This window comes from Polypterus senegalus, chromosome 15, assembly GCF_016835505.1.
Source record: "Polypterus senegalus isolate Bchr_013 chromosome 15, ASM1683550v1, whole genome shotgun sequence".
Lineage (NCBI taxonomy): Eukaryota > Metazoa > Chordata > Cladistia > Polypteriformes > Polypteridae > Polypterus > Polypterus senegalus.
The window spans coordinates 38889728-38911023 of record NC_053168.1 but is presented as its reverse complement, the minus strand read 5'-3'; the positions used below and the strand labels follow the sequence as shown (position 1 = coordinate 38911023).

The following is a 21296-nucleotide window of genomic DNA, read 5'->3' as shown; positions in this document are numbered from 1 at the left end:
ACGTGAACTGTTCTGAAGCGACATTTGCACTGTTTTGTGTTTTTTTTGTATCTCACACCCTCGTACACCTGTATCATAAGAGTATCCCTTATCTACGATGAAGCGTTCGATCAGAAGAAAATATGAAGCTGGTTTTAAATTAAAAGTCGTGGAAGTGGCAAAAGAAATTGACAACTGCACTGATGCAACAAAATTCAATGTGTCAGAGAAACTGGTGCGAGACTGGAGGAGGCAAGAAGATGTAAAAAAAAATTAAATTAAGTGGCGCATTTTTGAATGGGCATTTAAGTCGGGGTCTGATTTTATGATCGATTTTTCGGGTTTCCAGACCCGACTTTTATGCAAGTATATACAGTAAGTAATGCGCTCTGTCTGGCCTGTTCAAGGTTTGCATTATTGTGATTTGTATTATTGTTTTGTGTAAAGTTTATTTTTGATGTTTATCATGTTATCACACATTAACTCTTTCAGGGCTGATGTCGACTTTTGTCAAAAGGAAGAGTTGACAATGGTAATCAACCATTAACTGTGACAAAACCAACCATTACGTTGGACTCTCATTGCTAGAAGGAAAGTTACATTCATTGGTTTGACCGAGATTCAGATTTTGATACAAGTGATCGAAACGAATGTGAGCTTCCAGGTTCAGCTGATCGGTCCCCTGTGGTACTGACAGTATTCACTAGGGAGGATTGCCACTTAACCATGATAAGAGGTAGATACCTGATTGTGCCACTGCCGCTGTCCCAGCCATGTGAAGAAAGCCTGGCAGCAAGCTTGCCACTCATTCTTGGCAAACTGGCAGCCACAGCATGCAGCGACATAAGTTTTATGTTGATTTCTGTGTGAAACCATAATTTTTTTGGAAAACATATTCAGCCCTCAAAGAGTTAAAGGAAAACAAAGCCGACCTGCTGTTCTGAGCAGCTCCATTACAGACTAATGCCATATTCCAGTCCTTCTTCACTCACACAGTAGTCCATTTATACAAGTCAATATGTATCTTGACCTTTAGACATCTTTAGATTGACAATGTGTTGCACGTTTTGATGAACTTTCTGGGTTTAATATGCGATTACGTCAATACATTTTTTCTATTTACAAGTTAGAATCACTATCTGCACTTGAATATATTTAAACTAATAACAAGGAGTCCATCGCTTTTATTTTAAAACTTAAATAAATGAACTTAGACAAGCTGGGAAAAAAACTTCTTTATTGGTATCTCAAGCAAAACGTTGAACTCGGTTATTCATAATTTATATTATTCATCAATATGTGCACGTCATACACATCATTTTAGATTACAATAATCCAAAATATATCAGGGAATGGACTATGGAGTTCTGACCTCACTAGATCATATGATTCGGCACTGCTGGGTGAAGATATTTACTGACTCGTCAAATGACGTTGCATTTACAATTATCCATAATCTTTTTGCAGCAGTGTTTAGAGTAACATTAGACAGAAGTAGACTACATAGCGATAAACCCACCATGTTCCGCCTTATTGCACTTAACTGAAAGAATCGTAACTGAATCTTCCATAATTCTTCAGGAAACCTCGTGTTATATTACGTAAAACCAGAAAAAGTACCCATTTGTTTCCATGGAAGAGTGCATCATTTATTGATGTTGTTCTAAAGTAAGTCTGCTGGGCTCCTGACTGCATTTTTATTTAATTACTGTTGTTTTAGTTAATATATAGAACTGTAACACAAGGAGATTTTTGGTAGGGTTTCAACTATTCATTGTGATCAAAATATCTTAAAACTCTTTGATACTTCTAATCTATTGCATTTGTTTTTTCATATAACAGACTGCACTTGATTATTTTGTTATAATAAAATAAAACAAAGCAAAAAAAGATGTTAATTAAACATATTGGAGTTTGCTTGAGAATGCAAGTACCTTAAAACAAAACCCATATTAGGAGTTTAATGAAAATGCCAAGTATAAATGCTGCAACAAATGGCAGATACAAAGAAAAGGGTTGTGGTACCATTAGGGCGAGCACTGTGTAATAAAATGAAAAAAACAAATTCAACAAAAATGTATATAATAAACAATAGCCATTCAGCCCGTTACTTACAAAAGGAGCTGCTGCCTGGTGTGGTGAACTGCACACTCCACTGTGGGTCCCATAAATGAATGCTCATTCTGGTATCGAACTTCTTTCTTTCCAATTTAGGCAAAAGGGGCGTGGTCACAACAAAGTCCACACCCACTTTGTTACAACTAGAGCAGTGGAATAGCAACGTCATGTGTCAGAAGGACACGCCTACTGTCACTTTTATATCACCAAGGGGGGCACAGATGAATGAATGTCTTTTAACAGCTTTTACCAGGCAGCATCCATTTGATTTGGTTTTTTTTTGTGTGCAGCTCACCAACACGGAAGGAGCAAAGGAGATTTGAGCCTAGCAAGTTTACTTGCGTTTGATTAAGCGGGTCTGATTGTGGATGGATAGAAGATTAACTTCTAAAATTTAAACAAATTAATGTGAAGCAGAGTGAGATTCAAATCTACAGAGAGCAAAAATTGAGCCACGTGGCAACTCTGTTGTTAACACTTGTGACTTTTTCTTTTGGTCTCTCTTGGGTATCAAACCAGTTGGCTGATGCTGGCAGAACAAATCTTCCAGGCTGTCAAGTGAAAGCTGGTACCCCATAACCAATGACACTGGCCCCATCTGCTCCGTTTTGTCTTCTCACAGGCCTCTTAAGGCACAGCTTAGGGTTAGACTAGACTCTCCTTAAGTGGCCTCATGTCTCAAGAACCAAAGTGCTGCCTACTGTAACCTGTAGAAATGACTTGGTTTTCTAATAATTTTGTGCTCTCTACAGATCCTGCGAATCTGCACGAGATACACTCCAGACCAGGACACGATGACCTTCTCAGATGGCCTTACTCTGAACAGAACGCAAATGCATAATGCTGGATTCGGCCCACTCACAGACCTCGTCTTCACATTTGCCAATCAGCTCTTGCCTTTAGAGATGGACGACACAGAGACGGGCCTCCTTAGTGCCATCTGCCTCATATCTGGAGGTACAACTTGAGATATTTTTGTGTGGTGATTTTGTTCTTAACCTCTTATTTTTAGCTGAAACTTTTTCTATGCAAGTACACACACAGCAAAGCAGTCTGTCTGATTCAAAAGTAAAAACTTGCTTTGTTGTTTATAGAACCTTCCTATCATTCCATGGCTTTGCCCTATAATACAGTTATTTATGTGTGTTTTTATGACGGTAAGTCAATGATTACCCACACTTCTGTGATAATTTTGTTTGGGTTGGCTGTACATGTAGAGATGTGGCGTGTCTGTGGTCACAGTGGTAATGTTTGGACCTTGAGCAATCAGTCTCTCTGTGGCTAAATCACATCTGCAAAACATGAATGTTCAAATTTAGTATTTAGCATCTTGTGAACTTCACGTGGGGCTGGGTAGTGTTCACTTATATATCTGATTATTTGTACTGCGGTGATTGTTTTGTGTTGTGATTGTGTTGATCTAAGGGCTCGTTTATATTTCACACTCAGTACGCGTACGCGCCCACATCATGGTACCACAACTACAAGAAGTGGAAGTGCTTTTCTAAGATCTTTTATTTCTTGGGCTCACCATTTCTGTCTTGTACTTATCTCAAACAGAATTCCACAAAGAAGTGATAACACATATTGAATAAAATAGTGGAGCCAGTGGTTTATCCACATTTCTACACCACAAATCAGTCCTTACTGTACTGTATAAAGTACTTTTAATAGTATTCACAACCCATTTGGTATTACTATGCAGACATTATTACACTATGAAATATTATGAGACAGCATTAAAGTGAAACATCCATGAATAAGATAATAAAATAGAAGACTTACAAAGTAAATACAGAGCTTACAAAGGACCTTCAGCCATCTTTGACCAAACTTAAGCCAGGATCACAGGGATCTACTCACTAGGGTGGCCATTACCAAATTTCCAGAAAGGAGGACATTCAATACATGGTCCTAGTCACATGTTACCATTGATAAATTGTCTATAAATACACACACATACAGTCAATCCCTGCTGCCTGAAGGTTCTGTTCCTGCAGATTCATTTATTCGCTATTATAAAAGTGTAACCCATTTCATGACACCCGCAGTCTAATTGCACCTATTCGCAGATAAGGTACTCGCTGCGTGTTGCAGGATGTGGCAGAGCTGGACATCAGGGGTTTGCATTTGCAGCCGTGCAGAGCAGAAAAAAAATTCAAAGAGGCCCATCACATTTGAGCGACATGAGCAATAACAGGCCAGTGATGCCCTTAAATGTCGAGGGCTGCACACACACTGCGCTGAATAGATCGATGTGCTTCTACCCAGTGCTGTGTTAATTGTGGGTAAGACATTGAACCCCATTCATGGTGGGGACTGGTGCTTGCAACTGTTCTTCACTAACAAGGAATTCCCAGTAAGTGCGGGTCATAAAGTCGCACTGATGAAGTCCCTGACCTTTGCACACACTGCCTGTCACTATTGCTGATTGGGTACTTTAGTGAGGTTCTCGCATCAGCCTCACTGCAGGCACTCATGGCCTCGGGTGGAAAGTCTAGAAGATGATCGTACTTGACTATAGAGATAGTAAAAGTTGTATCAAGGTTTCCAAGGCTCGAGATGTGAGAGTGGAGGGCTGGTACGTCCACTATACCCCATTTTTACCTGCCGATCCTCCCTCCATGCTGGCATCCTGTCTTACCTAACCCCATTTTTCCAATAGGGTCAATGCTTCAGTATTCGCATTTCCTGTATCCTGTATATATATATACACTAGAGCGTTTGCCCCCTGCTCACTTCGCTTGCCAACCCCCTCCCACCAGCCACTTCATGTCTCTGCTGCTCGTGTTGTGAAGAGGGGAGGCTGAACGCACCCCAAGAAAACGCGGTCGCTCCTCCGAAACCCCCTCTTAAACGGTGATACAATGGGAAACCAATTTTTTTTTTAACCTCCTCTTTGCTCGATCAGCTGGTGGCTTACTGCTTCTGCCATGCCATGTGATCTGCATTTTGTTCGGCACTTCGAACATTTAAAAGCCTGTACAGCAGCTGTCCCACTCTTTGTCTTTTATTTCCGGCCCCAGGCGTGGTTAAATCTCTCGCGGAACATGAGTTCTTGATATGTTTTAGTTTATAATTTAAAAATAGAATAAGAATCTGAAAATCTAACAACATCACATTAAAGTCTGATAAATTCTGAAAAGAATGATACCAAACATATATATGTTGGTTTTAAAATAAGCGTGACAAAAAACATCACATAAAATCGTTTCACAAGATCATTGCACTTTTAGGCTTAGGATTTTATATATAGATAGTATAGGGTGGTCCAGATCTAATTATGCAATTTTCATTACGCTATAACTTATTAAGTTTATTACATAGAAAATAACCCAAAAAATACCGGACCATCGAGAAGTGTGCGAACTGACGACATGAAGAATCGTCTTCACGCTGAACTGGAATCGTCCCCATAAATCAAAGTCATCCAGACGATTTGGATCTGCATAATTAGATCTGGACCACCCTGTAGATATTTATATATACACACACACTGTACACCCACTCATATATACAGTATATATATAAACAGTGTATTTCAGACAATTTTTTATTTATAAATATTAAACGTTATAGCATATACAACAAATGCATACTGATGATCACTTTAGTTATCTTTTTAAATAAAAATTCTAACATTTTCTGCGTAGCCTATATATTAACTAAGAACACACTAAAGGAAGTGGCCGATTCACCATGGACTGTGGGGTATGGATGGCTACTTTTTGTATTTTTGTCCTTTACTTACCGTCTCCGAGAATTTTCTGTTGGCCAGGAATTGTTTGCTCATGGCCGGACACTCTTCCGAGGAGTTGTTACAGATGTGGAGCTCTGCTTTCTCTTAAGTCCACTTGCACACGGTTTCTCTAATTTCTCTAAGCTGAGGTTAGTTTTTAAAAAAAAAAACTTGTTATGTGTGAGCATTGCTGTTTGGAATGGAGAAGATACAAGCACTCACCTTCTTTAGGTTTGTGAAAGAAACCTCAGATTTACTAAACAGCTTCAGATCATTTTCCTCACTGTGGTTATCCATCATCAGTTACTGTATCTTGCACCATAGGAGTAGAGCTCATGGAACCCGTTGTCAGCATACTGCATGCCAGCAATTACCCAGTGCAGCTGCTAGCATCGTCTCATCTCTGCAGTCACTATCAGCAAGTATGCCAACCTCTTGGTTCAAGTGAACTTTGTCACGTTTTGGCATGCATGTCAATTGAAGGTTTGTGGCAGCTGGCAGATCACAACAAGTAGATTGATTCAATCAACAACAAAAAAGTCAACCACTCTTCACAGCTCACTTCAGCTTTGTAGCCTTATCTGCTCGGAGACAAATCAACTAATCTATATAATTAATACACAATGTCTTAGAACGTCTGTGGCAGAGTCTAAGCACAAAAAGGCTAAGACATTCCCTGCATGCAGCACTGGTTTTCATTTATGCCATTACACAGTTAATTCTGAATGCCAACATCCAAGGAGGCCAACATCCTTTTGTTGGTTGTGCAGGATGGAGGATAGTGTGCTCACAAGACATAATTGTCCAGCCCAAAGCCAGGTGTCTGGCTGCCCTACCACTCACACATACTGTCAGTCACAGAACTCATTTAAAGTCACCAGATAACCTAAAACATGTGACTTTGGAGTGTGAGAAGAAAACTGAAGTACCAGAACAAACAGCCATACAGACAGGAGGAGACATCAACTGGGCCCTGGATTTAAAGCAATGAGGCAGTAGTGCTAAGCACTTCACCACCGTGCCGACTCCACAAGGGCCTTTAAATCAACAACAGAATATAAGACACAGTGGGACAGAAGCAATCAATTGAAACAACAAGTCCACTAAGCCATAACAGAATTAATTTCCGAGCTGATGGAGGAAGAAGATTTAGAAAGCAAGTGAGAAAAGATTGATTTGAATATTATGTTTGATGACCAAGGTAGAGCATATCAGGGAGTAGAAGAATTCTGAGATGGCATCATCCCTGGTGCCACATGCTGTTCATGAGTGTCATGCAATTTGATTGTATCTGCTTGAATGCCAAATAGCCATTTTCTTGTAGCCAGCCATTCTGTGACAGCTCAGTGCCCTCACAGTACATTACATTTTATATTAGCAAAATGAAGAAACATTCGGTTATTACTGCAAACTTTCAGTCAGTCAGTCAGAATGAACCGCACTGTGGTGACGCTTGTCAGTGGTAAAGTTAAAGAGATCATTATATGCTGAAGTAGAAAAAATGAAACTCTAATGTTCTAAAGCGTCTGTTTGTCAGACGCTAATCACAAAGCTTACTCAAGTTATGTCTCTGATTGGCTCGATGACTGACTGGTAAGAAATTATTTCCTATTCACAGAAAACTTGCAGGGAAAGAGTTTTCACTAATGGACCTCAAGGCCCAGAATATCCAATCTTAAAAATAAGATAATTTGTGAAAAATTGTAGAAAATTGTAGAAAAACCATGATGGTGTTTCACTTTGAATAGTCAGAAAGGACGATCTTAGTGTTGGTTTATGCAGTCAGCGTTACTGTGGTTTGAGTCCCACTCTTGCCTTGTTTTTTTCCATGAACGTTTTCATGTTGTTGGCTGTTGTTCAAGCCGCATTACGCCTGAAGCTCATTGTATTAGGAACGTTGTTTTCTCCATTCTCCATTAAAACATGAGATTAAATGTTTTCCCAGTCATCAATGCAAACAACCAGGACTAAGAAATAATTGAATAATATTGATGCATTTTGGTGGAGTATGTGTTTAAAGGTGTCAAGGCCACTCGAAGTGCTGCCACCTGGTGACTGAAGACACATTGCAGTTTCGAGTCTGGTGTCTCTGCAGCCCTGAGCCTCCACCCTGGAGCTCCAAGTAGGTGGAGTTTACATGCCATTATTTGAGTCGGGTAACCCTCATCTTAGCCGTACTGTAACTGTGCGGAGCTCTGGAGGTCTACATGTAGACTCTGTTGGTCCCATTGGAATCAACTCCACCTACCCTCTTAAAACTAAAGCTGCCAAAGTGGTTCTCCAGGGCGACGCCATAAGAGAAGCGTTTTGGGTTTCCAAAAGACCCATCCACATGAAGGTTCCTGAAAGAGCCGTTTATTCATTTAGATGTGCGATTGGCTCCATACAGTGAATAACTATGGCTAGATGGTAACAGATTAGTTAAATAGCAATGGCTCACGATTTTAAAACGAGTCTTGCTGCATACGTCCAAAAACACAGGCTAAGTCCAGCTTTTCCTGATCTGTTAGTGTCCTGCAGCCTCCAATATATTAAAGGTTTCAGATTTTTTAACATATTAATATGTTCTTCCAAGCCCAAAGAATCAACTTCAAATTCAAAGAACTCTACCCAGAATTAAACAGTTCTTTGAGGAACGACACAACCTGGTAAAGAAACACACAGCGTCATTAGCGAACTGTCATTTTAAGAGTGGACTTGGACCACCCACTGGTGCCAGCTCTACCTACTTGGAGCCCCAGGGTGAAGGTTCCATGCAGCAGACATACAGTACATATACTTGGCAGTTTCTGCAGTCAGCACATTTAAAGGGTGGTAGTGGTAGCCACACCAATAGAGAGTCCAGTGAAATTCTTACTTGCATGTTTATTCAACATACACATTTCTAAATAAACTACATTTTATTTAATAGCAAAATATTCTACTTATCTAATGTACTCCTACTGTTTGTGCCATGATTTGGGTATGGTGCCCGTTTCTTCGTTTTTATTACAGTACTAGCTGATTACCCAGTGGCTTCGCTCACTGAGTGCAAGGGAAAAAAATAAAATGTAGTATATAAATTATTAAACAGTAAAACATCGAGGGACTTAAAGTGGAGAAGGACAAACAAATTGTGATGGCATTCACTACACTGTTGGCGCGCAGACTTATTCTGATAAACTGGAAGAACCCAAACTCTCCTCTTTTAAGTCAGTGGGTAACTGATGTGTTATACTATTTAAAATTGGAAAAAATCAAATACTCAGAGGATCCGTACAGACATTTTTCAAAACATGGCAGGATCTAATCAGTAATATTTTAAAATAAGTTTATAAAGCACAGAGAATTTATTAATTTAGGTATTTTTACAAGCCTTAAATTTTACACCGTTTGGCTTGCTCTCTCTCTCAGGGGTGGGGATCGATCTGTTCTTAACATAATTCTTTTTTTTGTAAAAACTTGATTGCTATGTATTGATTGTAATAAAATTAATAAATAAATTAAAAAAAAACAGTAAAACATTAACATGTAAGAAGTAAAGATACATTGAGCAGTACTGGAGGGCTTTCGGGTAAAGTACATTTTAAAGGCGCAATAACACAACAGGTAAGTAGCACTAACAGCAGCTTAAATGTATTTGGATCATCTCTCGGTAGCAGATCCCTTGTGAAAGGCACTACAAGACCGCTGTGGTGTAGAAATTACATTTTCTATGCAATCCTGCAAATTTCTGCCTGACAACCTTGCACTACGTGCCTGTGATTTAAGAGAAAAATTATTCTGAGAAATGTGGACGCTGCCCTTCCGTACCTAACAGGCAGAAGGTCCAAACAATTCCCAAGTCCAATATTTTACATGAAGAGGTCGGTACATCTTCTTAGATGTAAACCCTACATGTTGTTAAAAGAATTCGTCATAAAAGCAACCTTGAATGTTGCGAGGTTTTAGTGACCTGAACTCACCTTAAGGGACAGTAAGTAGTTGTGCACCGCCAATTTATAAAGAGACTTTTGCTTCGATGGCGCCGATTACACTCATTCGCAAAGATTTCCACTCTCCCAGGAGCCGACGGGGCACTCGAAGTGTCACAAACAGTGCGAGAAGAGAGGACGCTGCCCGAAACTGCGAAGCCCAACATTCCGCGCCTCTGAGCATCAATTTTGTTCTCACAACCCCCTCGTTGGTGAAGGCGGTGTCGTCTTCACATCGTTTACAGCTCGGCGCAGCTAAAAAGTAGAATAACGCAAAGCTGTTTTCCTCATCTCCTCTACTATCAAGTACTGCCAATTAAAAACAAGTTATAATGTGGCAGTTTCCGTGACAGTCACGTGGACGAATAAACAAAACCTCTCTGTCAGAACGTGACTGTGCGCTGGAGTCCAGAGAGGAGGAATGGGAGAGGGTGACGCGAGGCAGACTTTTATGGGATAGATCGGCATGTTTGTGTTAACTTTTTATCAGTAAAATAACTCTCACACAAATAATAACAATTTGAAAAGACGACATAAAAATGGCGTCCACAAAGGAAGTGATTAGATCCTGTATTATAATATGTTCTGTGGTCATACGTAATTTCCGTTTCAAACGCGAAAAGAATTTTATATATATAGATAGGACCCCAGGGTGTCCTTCCTCTGTAAGTAAGCAAACAAGGAAGACCATCGGCCCACACAACTCAATAATTGTCATTACTGTTGTCTCAAAACTCCAAGAAACCCTCTGAACAACGACCTGGTCACCGTCGGTGTTGAATTTGCTCATTTTGATTCAGATACTCCCACCTTCCTCACACATCTCAATGATTTTTATATTAGATAGATTGAGAGTGGCTGTAGTGGGCTTGCTTGCCTGAGGGTGCACTGAGGTGGACTGGCACCTCATCTATGGTATTAAAGTTAGCATTGCATTGTATGCCATATGAAGACAAGGCTGACTAATAACGTTTAGCCCAATTCAGAGTGTAAAGCAATTTCAAACACTACTAAAATAGTTCGAAGACCACCATAAGGGTTAATGTTGTGAGGACAAATCAAATCCATGAATGCACAATTATTAGACGCACCAGCTGGCCTCAGGTACATACGTGACGTTGCTGGTAGACTCGGCCTGAAGCTAATGCTGGAGAAGCTGCTAATGAACTTCCTGACTTACTCCGGAGAGTACAGGAGCCTCTGGACTCACTCTGAGGGCTTTTCTTCAAGTGTTAGTATTATTGCTATTAATATTATTTGTTATTTAATAGACAGTTCCACCCTAAGGGAGCCTTAAAATCCGTCAAGCAACTTCAAAGTCCAATGGTCCCTCTGAGACACAAAATTAGGACAATCTACTGGACGAGTTGTTCCCATTCAAGTACACAGCTCTCTTTGGAAGCTCCTTGGTATCCATCAGTTCATTTCACATGGCTTCTCCTTAGCATTGGCAGCAGAAAGTGACGCCTTCATTATGTGGACTACCCCCTTTTCTTTACTACTCAGACAAGTAGATGAGAGGCTCTCCGGTGTACGGCTGACTTTTAATATGCTTCAATGCTGCCACCTACTGGACATTTGAGTGAAAAGGCAAACTCAAGGTAAAAAACTGCCGTTTGGTGGCCTTTTCACAATGTTGTTTAGGACAGTCAGTGGTCCTCAGTGTTCAGTCCTCTGGCCCCCCTGTGGCTGCAGGTTTTTGTCCCAATCCCCTTCTTCTTCTCCTAATTGGACTTTTGCCGTAATTAAGTGGCTTGTTATTTTCCGTTTTCTGTATTTTGTACAACCCTCCAGAAATTACCAACTGGCTTACTGAATGAAGCAGAAATTTGTGTTAGATGGGTAAGAATTCGATCTTTTGTCTTTTTTTTATGTTTTAATGCACCGGTTATTTATTTGTTACTATTTATTTTTATGTAGGTAACACTGAAGTAGCTGACCCTTTTACTGTTATTTGCATGGGTGTCTGCTCTGCTCAACATTAACTCTCTGCATTCAAATACAATTAAAAAAGAAAATGTAAATCAAAAAAGACTAAACTAAATAGACATTTCAAGATCCAGAAAACATACAGAAATGCCTTCATTTCCACTAAGTGTAAATCTGACATTCATACAATTTTCTAAATACAAAATGAAAGGAAAAAATGGCTCAGCTAATTAAACAATGAGACCAGTTAAAGGTGACAATGACAGGCGGATTGAGGGAACAAAACCCTGAGGACTAAACATTGAGAAGCACTGCACTAAGCATCGTGACGTATTGAATGACATGGCAGTCACTTTTGCTTTTCATTATTGTTAAGTTAAAACCAAATTTGTCAATGAAGTATCTCAGTGACTTATTGATAATAATAATTTGCTTAGTTACACACATTTTATCAAACACTGCCATTGGTGGGGCCTCTCGAGTCCTGCAGCAATATCTCTGTACCGTCCCCCGAACCCCCTGCCAACGGAGTTGTGGCTCTGAGGCTCGGGATCTGCACTGGCAATCAGAAGGTTGCAGGTTCGAATCCAATAAACGCCTAAAGTGAGTAAGGCCCTTAATCTGCAATTGCTCCGGCCTGGGTATGACGTTACTCTGCATCCTGTAGGCCCTCCAACCTGCAGGGAAAACCTGGGGGTCGGTGGCAGAATTGACACTCCAGCCACCATAAAAATCTCACACTGTTCCATTCCAGCTGAACTAGCGCGGTGCTGAGGTGTCATGGCTGCACTCGGGTCCTAATCTGGGATCCTGAGGTGGTTAGTCATGTGGTGGGTGCAGCAATGCACTGTATCACCGTGTGCTCTTAACTTCTCTCTCTGTCCCCCCCGCCAACCTCAGCCCCACCTCCCTCAGCCCCACCTCCAAGACCCCCACTACCTGTTTTTACTTTTTACGGCTGCGACGTTAACTTCATTTGGAGATGAATATGCGATTCTGTTCAACACAACTCTGCATGCCAGATCTGATGATTTAATATTCTGTCATGGCAGCCATTGACGTATGTGTCTCGTTTTCTACATTGCAGATAGACAAGACCTGGAGGAACCCTCAAAAGTGGACAAACTGCAGGAGCCGCTTCTGGAGGCGTTGAAGATTTACATCAGAAAGCGACGCCCTAGCAAGCCGCATATGTTTCCAAAGATTTTAATGAAAATCACAGACCTGCGCAGCATTAGTGCAAAAGGTATGAGGTCATCTGTCACGGCCCACCTGAGAGGGTCAAAGATTCCCAGCCTTCTATTTCTTCTCCAGCTCTTTCATTTGCACATCTCTTTTTCTTGTTGTTTTGGCTTCATTGAGATGATTCACGCTCACTAGAGATGGCTGGTTGTGTTTCTAAATGAAAAGCCCAGGTGTTAACTGTTACACACACATGCCAAAGGACAAGCCCACCCTTAACCAAAGCAGTCAGAAACACATGCAACGGGTGGACGTCCGGCCCCACTCACTGCAATCGATTATTCTCGCATTCGTCCAATATGGAGAAGCCCACCAGCAGGTTTACATCAGAGCAGGTGAAGAACAATTGGCTGTTTGAGTTCTGGAAAAGCTTTGGCAAAATTAAGGTCTGAACCTGAGCCGTACCTCAGTGAGTGGTTTAGACGCCATTCTGCATAAAGCAGCTTGCCACAAGTCCGTCCTCCACAACAGCGTGAGACCCCAATCAACAACTACAGGAACCGCTGGCTCTCCAATAAGCAGCTTAAGATGGCGTAACCCATTCCAGAGTCCAAGGCTGTGGTGTTACGTAACTTTACTTCATCCATCCATTTTCCAACCCGTTGAATCCGAACACAGGGTCATGGGGGTCTGCTGGAGCCAATCCCAGCTTCAGTAATTAAATTAAATGAAGGATTCCTTTTGATTCACCTTAGGTTTTGACTTGACAGTCTGATAAAACAGAAAATGTGACACAGGGTCAAACACTTTCTCCCAGCTCTGCATATCCTCAATGCCTTCAGAACGTTTTCAGACCCATTTACTTTTCTCACATGTTGGGCTTCTGCTAAAATCATTTACATTCATTTTAATACCCCAGAATGACAATGCGAAAATGGGATTTTCAAAATTTTTGCAAATGTATTCAAACTTAAAAACTGGAATGTCACATTAAAGCATTAAGTGTTCAGACCCCTTACTCAGTACTTAGGTGAAGCAGCGATGACAGCCTGGAGTCTTCTTGGGTTTGACATGACAAGCTCCACACACCTGGATTGGAGGATTCTTCTCTGTCGGGTGGGATGGAGGCCGTCGATTTTCAGGCCTCTTCAGAGATGTTCAGTTGGGTGTGAGATTCGGCTGGCACATTCCCAGAGTTGTCCCTAAGCCACTCCTTTGTACTTGGGATCGTTTTCCTGTAACTTCGGCCCTGTCTGAGGCTTTCTTTAAGCATATCTCTGTACTGCTCTGGTTTCCCTCAACCCTGTCTAGACTCCCAGTCCCTGCCGCTGAATAACAACCCCACAACATGTTGCCACCATTGGCATGCTTCACCACTAGACTGATACTGCGTCGGTGATGAGCGGTGTTTGGTTTCCTCCAGAAATGACACTAGTCTGGGTTTCATCAGACCAGAGAATCTTCTTTCCCAAAGTCTCAAGAGTCTTTCAGGTGAGTGTTTGCAAATTCCAAGTGTCTTTTACATGAGGAGAGACATCTGACTGACCACTTTGTTATAAAGCCCAAATCGGTGGAGTGTTGTCTCCACGAATGTTCTCCGGTGCTCCGCCAGAGTGATCATCAAGTTCTACTCTCCCCTGATCGCTCAGTTTAACTGGGTGGCCAGCTCTTGAAAGTGTCATGGTTGTTCCAGAGTTCTTCTTTATAAGAATGATGAAGGCCACTGTGCTCTTGAGAACCGTCAATAGTGAAGAAGGTTCTTCCAGACTCTCCTTAGCTGTCTCTTGACACAATCCTATCTCTAAGCTCTGCTGGAAACTCCCTCAAACCTTATGGCTTGGTTTTAGCTGTGCTGAGCGACTTTCTACAGACAGGTGTGTGGCCTTAAACTGGCCACTGGTGGAAACCAAACAGGGTGTAGAAACATCTCAGTGATGATCAATAGAATGGCCAGATTTCAAGTGCCATAGCAAAGGGTCTGAATACTTGTGCCAATGTGATATTTTGTTTTTTTTATTTTTCGTAAATTTGCAAATATTTCTAAAATATTGTTTTTCGTTTTGTCATTCTGGAGCATTGAGTGTTGGTCAATGAATGAAAAAAAAAATGAATGATTTTAGCACAAGGCTACAACTTATCAAAATGTGAAAAAGGTACAGGGCTCAGCATACTTTCTGAAGGCCCGGTGTGTGTCACCATAAAGCCGTTAAATCATCGAAGACCCGGGTGCTCTGTGTGTTAACTTTTTTGCTAGAAAGTCACTACAGGAAATCTAACACTTTAACCGATTTTTTTTTTTTTGAATAAGTAGCAATTCCATAAACTGAGCAGTTAAAGCGTAAAATGGCCTGCTGCCACTGTGAGCTTTAATGGATTTGCTCTGTGAAAGCACAAAGCAGAGATCGATGCGACAAATCCGTTTAATAACTGTAGCAGTTCAGTCAACACGCCACTTCACGGAATTCAACTGGTAAAACACCGCCTGTGAAACATTCTTGTCTTTTTGGCTGACACATGAGACATTTTGGGATCAGACTGTAATTTTAGGACATTGGTGGTCAAGTTTCCAGATCGTGTGGTCCTGACCTGCAAACTACCAACCAAAAAGGGTGTCATGAAGTCTCTCAAGGAATCACTGGAGCCATAAAACGATTACATCTGAGTGCGCCAAGGAGGAAATGGACGAAGTCATCCTCATAGACGAGAAGCCCGATTGGTCAATAGAATGAGAAGAGGACTCTCCTTCAGCTCGACAGGGTGAGATGGTCGTTCTCTGATCCCTTGAATCCAGTTGGCGCAGCTCTGTGTGAGGATGCATGTCAAAGAGGGGCGCCACCTGAACAAACTTGTCACTGGTGACCTTAAGAGCCTGTGCAGGATTTGGTCAGATGAGGAGTGGTGAATGTAGCGAGGCTGAAGTAGAGAGAGCGCAGGGCACTAGAAAGAGGGGCCTGACTGGCTGAAACGACTGTACTCTGCTCACTGAATCTGGCCACCTGGGTTTGCATCCAGAAGCTCCAAGTAACCAACGGAGGTGGCGCCCAAGTGAACTTCTCACGAGAAGACCATCAGTGCAGTAAGATGGTGTGCTCTGCTTGATGACTAATTTCCTTTCTTCAAGTCACCAGGTGACCCTGAGCAAGTCACCTAACCCATTGTACCCTGAATCTTGTTAAGTCACCTTGGATGAAGACGTCAGCTAAACACACAACATTGACTGTGGTGGACCATCCCGCCTTTGAAACACCAATGGTACCTTTCTGTTCTTTTATAAATTTCCTAGGAATTTATTGAAATCTGCGGTGGGCTGGCGCCCTGCCCGGGGGTTGTTTCCTGCCTTGTGCCCTGTGTTGGCTGGGATTGGCTCCAGCAGACCCCCATGACCCTGCAGTTAGGATATAGCAGGTTGGATAATGGATGGATGGATGGATTTATTGAAATTGTGGCTTATACATGTTATGTGTGCAGCGATATTCTTACTTGCACGGTCGACCAAGAAAGACATGAGCTATCACAGCGATTCTTATATGGCACATTGCATATGATACCTGCTGTACATTATTAGAAGTTGGTCTGGTATGTGTGTTTGAGGAATAGCGTTCCATACAGCCTTTATTTGTGCCCCGAGTTCCTTCATGGTAACTGCTGGTGTCATCCTCTGTCCATGTTTCAGACGTAATCAAGTGGGCCAGGGAAGAAATGGCACAAAGTGATCATCCTGGAATGGTAGGTTCTTTCATGTCACATGTGTTGAAGTATTCTTCTGTTAGAATATGGCACCAGGCAACGTCTGCAGATACCAGCAGAGCATATGAGGACTGCATGGCACTGCAAAATGTGAGCCTCCTTAAGAATGTTCACCACGGTGCCTTCATACACAGATCTGGCCATCCTGGTACAGCAGATTGGAACAGGACTCATCCAAATCCACAACGTGATGCCAGTCATGCTTCCATTGGCAGTGCTGTCCCTGTGGCTGAGGGTTAGGGGTAGCAAAGAAGAAAGCCCTGCTGGTGCTGGTTAGTCGTAATGACAGGAGCCCAGCCAGGATACGCAGAGAGAGATAAAGGACTCAGAGTTTATCGCAGGGTGGCACAGTGATTAGCACTGCTGCTTCACAGCTGTGGCCACAATAATCAGTCCAGCATCCAGCATAGTTGACAGACGCTTCTGTAGCCCTCAGGGACATTTAAAGACCCCTGCACCAGTGTAATCCACTCAAAACTAATTCAGAGTGTTCTTAACCATTGACTTCAATGGATTTCACCAAAATTCCCAAACATTCCGCCAATTTTTGCTGAGCAAGTCAGGGTTCCCTCATCACTAGTCATTGGCTATTTCCCAATGTGTGACAGTCAGCAGGATCCAATGGGCTTAGTATTTCTTCTATCAGCCTTTTCATTTCTTTCTATTTAAAATGTCCTTCATTAGGTTTTAATATCAGTTGTATGCGTCATCTGTTGGAATGAAAAAATCTATGTATTTTAGTAATACACTTAACAAATGCCATGGAATGGGTGAGTTGAGAACGATGCCCTCTAGTGAGTATGACACGAATGACGCCACGGGTATGGTGGACTGCATTGCCACCATGTCGGTCTAGGAGGGCCGCAGTGGCTGTGGGTTTTTGTTCCAACCCAGTTGCTTAATTAGAAATCAATCGTTATTAATAACCATTCTTATTGGCTTGGTAGTGTTTCATGACTGCCATGTCAGGTCATTCTTACTTTGAAGATTTTGTTTCCTTTCTATGGATATCCATTCAACTGAATGATCTGAAACCTAAAATGGTGGAGTCGTTGTCAGACTTTCACTTTTGTTCTCTTCAGTCTCCTGCCAAATATTTGATTAAACCGGAGAGTTCACGATGAATACACACGGGTGGAAATGGAAACAAGTTAGATGGGGAACTGCTGCTTCCTTTGTCATTTGAATCGTACTGCTAATAAGAAGCCGTTAACAACATTCGAACAATCGACAGTTAGAACAGGCCATTCAGCCTAACATAGCTCGCCAGTCCTGTCCTCTTCCTTCTAAACTAACTTCAAGTCGAGTTTTGAAAGCCCCTAACGTCCTACTGTCTGTGGTTCTCTGTGTAAAGAAAAACTTCCTAATGTTTGTGTGAAATTTACCCTTAACAAGTTTCCAACTGTGCCCCCGTGTTCTTGCTGAACTCATTTTAAAATATGATGGTGCCTCGTTATTTCAGGAGGCCGTGTGAACTCCTAGACCCATACATGTAAACAGCAAATACACAGAATTAAATGGCCTAAATAATAGATTAAAATAAATTATATGTAAATACTGTACAATCAACTGCATTTACTGTACCTTAGTGAGGAGTGCTGATGTCCCGTGTGGCTGCTGGAGATGAACAGAAAGTTTCTGCTTAGAAGGGGGTCACCTTTCTTGAATTTAGAGTTCGAAGTACGAGGCACCAGGACTGTAAAAGTCTCGATCCACCGTACTGATTCCCTTCATAATTTTAAACACTTCAATCAAGTCACCTCTTAATCTTCTTTTGCTTAAACTGTAAAGGCTCAACTCTTTTAATCTTTCCTCATAATTCAACCCCTGTAGCCCTGGAATCAGCCTAGTCGCTCTTCTCTGGACCTTCTCTTGTGCTGCTATGTCCTTTTTGTAGCCTGGAGACCAAAACTGCACACAGGACTCCAGATGAGGCCTCACCAGTGCGTTATAAAAGTTGAGCTGAACCTCCTTGGACTTGTACTCCACACATCGTGCTGTATAACCTGACAACGACCCAGTGAATAGAGCCGTTTAATACTAAAATCCGTAATTAAGGGTGGGGAATCTCAACAAGCGAGACAACGAAAAAGGAGCTCGATCTTCATCTCCTTAAGAAATTAGGTTGGAACAAAAACCTGCAGCCACCACGGCCCTCCAACACTGACGTTTCTAACCGCTGAAGCAGATGACGCTTGTGCTCTTAGATTTTTGCCGCTAGACTGATATCGGTCTGTGGTTTCTCGTGGATGGACTCAGATTACCGTGCATGCTAAAAGCGGAAGTGTTTAAGTACGGCCATGGAAGTATTTAGCCTGAAATTGTCTTCCTTCTTTCTCTTTTCTTTATAGGAGCTGAGCGCGTCATCACACTCAAACTGGAAATCCCGGGTTCGATGCCACCGCTTATCCAAGAGATGCTGGAAAACTCGGAAGGCCAAGACACCCAGACGGCGGCTCAGGAGTCCAGCAAAAGAGAACAGAAGAGTGGCAGCTCGTCGCCCGTGTCGGAGGGCAGAGACTCGATACGGCAGAGCGCCTCGAAGCAATAGGACTATCAAAGGACTGAAGACATTCCTTCCCAAAATGCAGGAAAAGACGAGGCGCAAAGCGTCTTCACCGATGCTTGGTCTCTGTTTCTTCTTCGGATTTTATATATATAAATATATATATAAAAAACATATATCTATATATGAAAACACTATGGCCTGAAAGGACCAATGATTTGTATATCATTCTTATTAAGCTCTTAAGCAGTTTGGACTTCAAACTCTGCCCTTGATTAATATAAAGAACAAAAAAACAAAAAAAACAATTACTCTGTTGGTCAAAATGCCGAAGTAAGTGTTTCAAGTCTTCAGGGTTCCATGATGTAAATTCATCGCATGATGGGTTCAGAGCTTGGTAAGTGGGTCAGTCCTCTGCTTCTCGTTGGCATACATTGTACATACCATTGTATGGTTAAAGTTTAGTTTTATTTTGGATTTGTGGTGCTTTTCAATTGTCTTAAATACATTTACATTTAAGACAAGGAATTGAGGTATAAAATGGGCTTTATTAAGGCCTGCAACATTTGGGTTACAAAGAAACCTCTGGCGTAATTAGGACGTGAAGTCTATTTTATATCTTCTCCATCTGTTTTATACACGCCTCCCAGTTCAGGCACCTGCACCGCTCCTGGCCGTGGAGCCTCCTCCGACATCAACATTCTCCTGGTGGTCCTTTCGAAGAGAGGTTGGTTGGGGGGTTATCCTAAAAAATCCAAATCCCTCCGAGCGCATCCGCTCTCTTCACGGCGGTAATGATAGCCTCAAAGGCGAAGCACTTCTGAGTGTTGTAATGTCGTTTCTCCCGCCTGTGTTTGAAAACGGACGCATTTGGCCGACCCAACGATTCATCACATGACACTTGTTGTGGACTCGTGCCCCTCGATACTCGGGCTGTCAGTTTCCCCAAGGCAGCCAGCAAAATGAAGTGGACTGCAGGATTTCAACAATCAACGACGGGCACAAGACTCAACAGAAATGTCGACTTTCGCTGGGACGGTCGCCAAGCTCATGTCGTCGGTCCTTCCGTTTGGGGATTTTGCTTCATAATTGCTTTCTCTGTAATGTATTTTCACTGGCTCTGTTTGTACATTAACGATGCTTTTTATGTTCATATACTGTTTACCTTTATCATGAAATCTGGCAAAAATAAAATATATTTATTTTAAAATATTGGAGAATAACATTGTTTTTTTCCCGTAAAAAAACATATTTACACACATACATAAGAATAAACTGAAATTCATCTCTCTATTATAAAAAAAAACAAAAAACGTGATCTTTTGAAGAGAGACAGTCCCGTGAGACGGTCCAGTCACATCATAATTACAACCTTTGGAATTAAGTCCCGTGATACACATGCAGAGCAAGTTAGAGATAATGTAAGTAGGAAAATTTGAAAGTCTCAAAAAAATTAGAGTAAAGATCTCATTAGCGCAAACAAACAGAAATTATTACTCGAAATAACGGAACAGAGAAGAGAGATCGAATAGTGTTTGAGGATGTCTGGGGGACAAGAGAGACAAGGCAGTGACTTTAAAACATATTGTATTTAGAATTAATAGGAAACTAAAAAAATCTCCACGGTGGATTAATAAAGATTTTAAAAAGAAGTTGCAAAGGAAAAAACTTCTTTATAAGGCATATAAGACTAATGACTGCAAAGAGAATCGTAGCGTATGAGAACATGAGGGCAACCATTAAGAAGGATATCAGGGAGGCTAAAAGACAGTTGGAGAGGAATATAGCAGATAAGGCGAAAGAAGACCCCAAGAGATTCTTTCAGTATTTTAGTAGTAAAAGAACAGTTAAGGAGGAGGTCAAGTTCATCAGGAATAGTAAAGGGGAATTAAAAGATACAGACAATGAAATAGCAGATGCCCTAAACTTACATTTTTCTGAGGTGTTTACAAGTGAGCAAGTGGATAACTTGCCAGAGGTAAACACGACTACTAAGGAGGTACTGAGGGATTTGGAAATGAGGGAGAAGTGCTGCTCAGATTAAATAAGCTGAAATCAAACAAATCACCAGGCCCAGATAATATTTATCCTCGTGTTCTTAAGGAGGCTAGTGAGTACATATATAAACCCTTGACACGTATTT

General features: G+C 41.6%; 1 protein-coding gene across 4 annotated transcripts in view; it reads left to right on the top strand.

Annotated features, from left to right (window-relative positions):
• The window catches only part of LOC120516124 (retinoic acid receptor beta-like), an 878498-nt gene extending 858133 nt beyond the window's left edge, over window positions 1-20365 (top strand). For all 4 annotated transcript variants that reach the window (XM_039737583.1, XM_039737584.1, XM_039737581.1 and 1 more), the window contains 3 exons: window positions 2850-3054; window positions 12806-12964; window positions 18999-20365. In XM_039737583.1, coding sequence (XP_039593517.1) covers window positions 2850-3054; window positions 12806-12964; window positions 18999-19198 — 564 coding nt within the window. In that variant the 3' untranslated portion in view covers window positions 19199-20365. The remainder of the gene's footprint in view (window positions 1-2849; window positions 3055-12805; window positions 12965-18998) is intronic.
• The last annotated feature ends 931 nt before the right edge of the window (window positions 20366-21296 follow it).